Source organism: Cynocephalus volans, chromosome 3, assembly GCF_027409185.1.
Source record: "Cynocephalus volans isolate mCynVol1 chromosome 3, mCynVol1.pri, whole genome shotgun sequence".
Lineage (NCBI taxonomy): Eukaryota > Metazoa > Chordata > Mammalia > Dermoptera > Cynocephalidae > Cynocephalus > Cynocephalus volans.
Window position 1 is genome coordinate 58,284,719 of NC_084462.1, and position 6,000 is coordinate 58,290,718.

Below are 6,000 nucleotides of genomic sequence, written 5' to 3' on the forward strand. Positions count from 1 at the left end.
CATTAAACAAGATAAAGGCCATCAGTAGTTAGGGTGGGGACACTTGAGCGGATGGAGCAATGTAAAGAAATACAGATCAAATCACAAACGTCTCATACCTGCCAACGTATCTAAACTTTGTCCTATAGGCAAAAAGAAGTCATTAAAAAATTCAGGGAAATGCTATAACAATATTTGGATATTAGAGATAACTGTTAACAGTGTGAATGGAGAGTTAAGGTGAAAGGCAGTAGTGTGGTTGAAGCAATGAAAGAGAGAGAGAGAGAGAAAGAGAAAGGGGGTGGAATCCTCAGGAAAGGTCCAAAAAGGATGAGAAATATGTAGAGCAGACCAGAACCAAAGTACAACTTGGAGCCAAGCCCACAAATCACTTCCCAGCTGACCCACAGAATCATGAGCAAGAATAAATTATTGGATTTTTAAACCCCTGAGTTTTGGTTTGCTTTATTTGTAGTATTATTATGGCAAAAACTGGCTGATACAGGGGATAACAGTGCCTGCCTCAAAGGACTGTTCTAAAATTTAAGTGAGTTCACATAAGGTGCTTAGGAACAGTAAATGGCACACAGTAAGCACTCATTCTCATTAAATGTCAGATGTTTTTATTAATGACACGTCCATCTGCATGGGAACTAGACATTCCTTTGTGAAGGTCCTGCTGGAAATTAGGGGCTGGAGCTGAGTAGAGCTCAGGAGATACAGATAGAGAAGTATTTAATGCCATGGGTTAATGGGAGAAAGAAAGAGGACAGCTGAAGATAGAATCCTGCGGAAGAGTTACCCTGTGGCCCCTTCTAGGCATCATTCCATTTCTCTGTTCCCCTTGCAACAAAACTCCTTGAAAAGATAATTTAAAATAGCTGTCTCCAGTTGGCTACCTCCCATTTTCTCTAATTCAACCTACTCTAATCAGCTGAAATCACTCTTAGTGTTATCAATAGCCTCCATCTTGTCAAAGCTAACAATTCAATGTCTTCATTTTACCCAACTCTCAACAGCATTTAACATAGTTGACCACTTTCCATAGTTGACATAGTTTTCCATTCCCTCTTTCTTGAAACGTTTTCAGCTTGCCTTTCAGGATGCTCCTTGCTTTCCCTTCTAATTCCACTGAGAGCTCCCTCTCAGTTTCAGTGCTCCCCTTCCTTTGCTACATCTCTACATATTGGAAGATCTCAGGGCTCATCCTTGTATCTCTCTTCACAATCTACATTCCTTCCCTAGATAATCTCTTTTAGTCTCACAGTTTAAACATCATTTGTTCTTAACTTTCGAATTTATGTTCAGCAGGAAGCTCTTCCCTAAACTCCAGATTCATATGTCTGTCTACTCTACATCCCTAATTGGATGTCTTGCAAGTCCTCTTGGTTCTACCTTCAAAATATTCCCAGAATTTGACCACTTCTCATCAGGTCCATTGCTACCTCCCTGGTATAAACCACCATCATCTCTTGCCTGTACTACTTCAAAAGCCTCTTAATTCATCATCCTGCTGCCTATTTTACTCCCTATACAGCCTGATCTCCAAACAACTACCAGAAAGTTTTTAAAAATGTAAATCTGATCATAGCACTGCCCTATTCAAAACCCTCCAAAGGCTTTCCATCACGTACGAGAAGAAATTCAAAGCCTTCCTTTGTCTCTAAAACCCTGTACAATCCTGCCCAGCCTCTTTTTCACCTCATCTTGTACCACTTCCCCCTTACTCACCCTGCTCAAATCACATTGGTTTACTCTTGCAGTTCCTCCAACAGGAGAAACTTAGGGCCTAAAATATTGTCCTTGTGTAGAATGCTCTTTCCCTCCTAATTGGCTTGATAATTTTTCCTCAAAACACTTATCAGTACTTGACATATTTTTGTTTCCCCTAGAAAACAAACTAGATTATATGCTTCATGAGGGCATGGACTTTTTCTTCATTACTGTACCCCAACCCCTAAAACAATGACTAGCACAAGGGAGGCACATAGTAATCATCAAATGAACAACTGAAGAACATTATTTAAAGGTCAGCCATTTCAAAATGAGCAGTTTCTTAAAGGGCTTCAAACTTAAGTTCATAAGCTTTCAAGTAATGTTAACTAACTCAAGTTGCAAAGATAATAAAAGTATCCCAAACTAGCTTGCTTTTCCAACTCAGCAAGTACTACCAGACATCTTTTTGTCACATGATATTAGGTAAGTACTGCATCTATGTTTCACAGCCAGCCAATACTTAAGTATAAAAATCAGTCCAGATATCAATTTCAGAATAGAACAATGACTGGAACCCGAAGAAGGATAAATAAGATGAAAATAAAATACACTGAAAATAAAAAATGAGAAACCAAACTGCACTGTGCTCCATTTCAAGGACTCTAAAATTAACTTTCTATTGATGAGAAAGGATGAACTATTAGCAGCTTCAGTGAAAATATGAAATGTGCATTTTTTCCTCTACATTTTTCTCCTAGCAATCTCAATATTTTTTCTACTACTAAGTGATAGTATAAGTATCACTTACAGAGAGTAAAAATGCTCTCAAGGTCTCACCTCCAAATATTATATGACACTGTAAGGAGAGAGGAAGGGATCCATAAATTTAATAAGCACCCCAGGAGATTACAATGCAGGTGGCCCATAGATCACTTTGAAAAATACTTTTTAGTCAGGAAAATCTAAACAAGCTATACCTACTCCTCCTGGTCAACCTCAAACCGAAAACCAAAATGACACAGATCCTAGCTTTTGAGTTGTCTCCCCCACTTATTAACGTAATTGAGTCAAATTACAGAAGATATGGGAAACAAAGAGAAAAGAAGACAAAAAAAGGTAAGTCTTTACTTAGCATTTTGGTATGTTTCCTTCTAGCCTTGTCTCTAGGTATATGTTTGTTCCATTTCTTTTCACAGTTGAGTCATGGTGTACAGTTTCAAATGCTATTATAAACATTTTCCATGTTATTACCTAGTCTTCACAAGTATCATATTTAGTGACTGCATTATGTTCCATAAAGTGAATCTATCATTGTTTATCTAACCCTTCCCTACAGTTGACTACTTCCTCACTACTATAAATAATGCTGTTGCAAATATTTTTGTACAAAACTTTTTTTCAGTTCTTAAATGCTTCCTATGTGTGGAATGAAAATCTGTTGCACCAAACTGTTTTCCAAAAGGGTTTTTACCACCTTCGTTGCCAGAAAGTGATCCTCAGATGTTATCCTAAAAAATTCTGGTAGGATTAATGTAAGGGAAAAAGTACTCACTGTTTTAATTAATACTTCCTTAATTACTAGTGAGGTTAAACATTCTTTCTTAATTAGTTTTTTCTTTCCCTAAATTATTTATCCTGCCCTTTACCCACTAATTAGTGGGATCTTACTAGTTCTAGTTCTGTGAACTTTATATTCAATTTCCTATTGATCTTCTTGATTGAGCCATGAACCTTTGCATACTATCTATTCTGTCCCATTGACCTACCTGTTTTTCCTTCAGTACTACCCAAGATTCTGCTATTGTAATAACAACACATTCTGCTCAGACAACTAAAACCAGTTTGGTATAATGAAACAGACACGGTCTTCAGTGTGAGTTGGCTCTCTTACCCTGGGCAAGTTACTTGACTTTTCTGGGCCTCAGTCCCACTTGTAAAATTGGGGGAAACAATACCTACAACTCCTTTAACAGGACTGCTGTGATTAAAGCTAACAATGCCAAACTATTACTCCCTTCCATTAATTAAAATTAATCAAATGTCAATCTACTATCCTCAAATAATGTAAAATCAAACTCCAACGCCGATGGCAGGATTCATTTTTTTTTTTTTTTTTTTTTTTTTTTTTAAAAGATGACCGGTAAGGGGATCTTAACCCTTGACTTGGTGTTGTGAGCACCACGCTCAGCCAGTGAGCGAACCGGCCATCTGTATATGGGATCCGAACCCGGGGCCTTGGTGTTCTCAGCACCACACTCTCCCGAGTGAGCCACGGGCCGGCCCACAGGATTCATTTTTTAAGCAGCTGTGACCTTGTCTGCAGAAACACAAGGTAGTGAAATTTGTTTCGGTATTTACTTTCCTGGGTCTTGATAACTAGTACTCTAATTTAAAAAAAAAAAAAAAAAAAGTTTAAGAACCCCCCCCAAACATCAATCCTGCAACATTTTTCAACTACTTCCCTCCTCTGAACAACAACAAAAAAAAGCCTTTGCAATGGGCAATCAGGACAACCTGATCCTTCCTCTATCCTTGCCGCTTCTCTAATTCTGAGGCCCGTGCGACAATCCGCTACTGAAATGTGAATGCGCCTTTCAACGGTAACACGCACGTCGGTCGGATAGCGACATTAACATTTACTTTAACGACTAGAAGGCAGCCGGCCCGGCTTATAGATTTTGCTTCCGACCTTCCGAGCATCAGTGGCTTGGCAGGAAACTGAGGCCCAGGGCGAGTAAGCAGCGCCTCGCCCAAGGTCGTCGGGCAGTCGCGGCAGGCCGGGCCCCAGTGCCTCCTCCCGCCGGGCCGCGTCCGCCCAGGCCGCGCTCACCTCAGCAGCGCCAGGAAGGCGGCGGGCTCCACGTCTGGCAGCTCGATCTCGGCCGACGTGGTGGCCATACCGCCGTTGAACATGGCGTCGAAGACTGCGCTGCCAGCCGCCAGCACGAAGCGGTGGGCGGGGATGCGCTGCGGGCCCCCGGCGGCCGCGGCGCCGCGGCACTTGCCCAGCACGAAGCGCACATCGCTCAGCAGCTCCGAGTTGAAGAGGAAGGCGAAGCGCTCCTTCAGCGACGCCTTAGTCGCCTGCCAGTTGTACAGCGGCTCCCGCTGCAGGGGGAGTAGGGGCCCCCGAGAGGACGGCGATGGCGGCGGCGGCCCCACGGGGCACGGCTCTGCCTCAGCTTCTGGCGCCTGCTCCTCCACTGTGGCCGGCCCGAGCGAGGCCATCCTCCAGCTGCGCGGCTCCCAGGGCTAGGGAGACAGCTCCCGCCGCCCCGCCGCCATCGCCTAGGCCGCCCCCTGAGGCCGGCGCCGCCTCCCTGCCTTCCGGGAAAGGCGCTTCCGGCGGCCGCGCGCTCCGCCCGCCCCTCCAAGTCCGGCACGCGCTCTGCGCCAGGCGCGCCCCCGCCGGGCGGGGATGCCGAGGCGCGCGCGGCCGCTGGTGTGGCGCTGGAGGGGACTCGGAGCAGCGGTTGGCGTCCAAGAGGGCCGGAACGCGCAGAGCACGTCCGAACCCCGCGCCCCGGAGGAGGAGCTTCTGCGGGCTGGATGCGGCCAGGCCCAAGCCCACCGCAGCAATCCCCTGGCGCAGCCTCGGATGTGCGGACGGCTCGCACTCCTGCCTCTTCCTTCCGCCAGGCCCCTCGTCAGCAGCCCCAGCACCCCCGACGTGTACCGAAGACAGGTCCTCAGGCCTCTCCCCGGAGGAGGCCGTAGGGCGTGGCCAAGGGAGCACGTAGGGACGGGACAACATGACTCCTCACAGCCCCGTCCGCCAGTCGTGGCCAAGTCACCACTCCAGTTGGCTGCCCCTCCTGTGGAGATCCCGGGAGCAGAGATAGGAGGCTTAGAACTCCAGTGACCTCTCCCCAGGTCTGCAAGTCACTCCCGTTCTAACTGCCTCTCTGGCTCTGTGCTCACGGCCTAAGAGACATTTCCTCCTGCTGCTTCCATCCCAGTAGTTGAAGCCCCTCCTGCTTCTAGCCCTGGTTTTAAGCCCCTGCGCTGAATAAACCACCGCTTAAGCAGGAAGAATCAATGGATAAGGCACTGTCAACTGTGTTATCCCCTCCAAGGCAATATTTACAGGTAGATGGTCACGGTTGGGGGACTGAGGCCTCCCCTGTCCCCCTGCAGTGAGGTAGGTGCTGAGTGAAGTCAGCTGTTGAAAGCAGAAGGTAAGAAACCCAAGAAATAGTTTTTGACCAGGCAGGTGGGGTTGGAAACACCGTATTTGTAGGAAAAGCCTTGCAGATTACAAATGCCAAGTAATGTAAATAAGTAAACCCTAAATCTGAGTTTCTC

The 6,000-nt window shown here is 45.9% G+C and overlaps 1 protein-coding gene across 1 annotated transcript in view; it reads right to left on the reverse strand.

Moving 5' to 3' along the window:
- Positions 1-5,379, reverse strand: part of BTBD1 (BTB domain containing 1) — a 43,255-nt gene extending 37,876 nt beyond the window's left edge. The window contains exon 1 of the mRNA XM_063089879.1: positions 4,526-5,379. Within this exon, the coding sequence (XP_062945949.1) occupies positions 4,526-4,923 (398 nt within the window). The 5' untranslated portion in view covers positions 4,924-5,379. The remainder of the gene's footprint in view (positions 1-4,525) is intronic.
- Between the last annotated feature and the right edge of the window lie 621 nt (positions 5,380-6,000).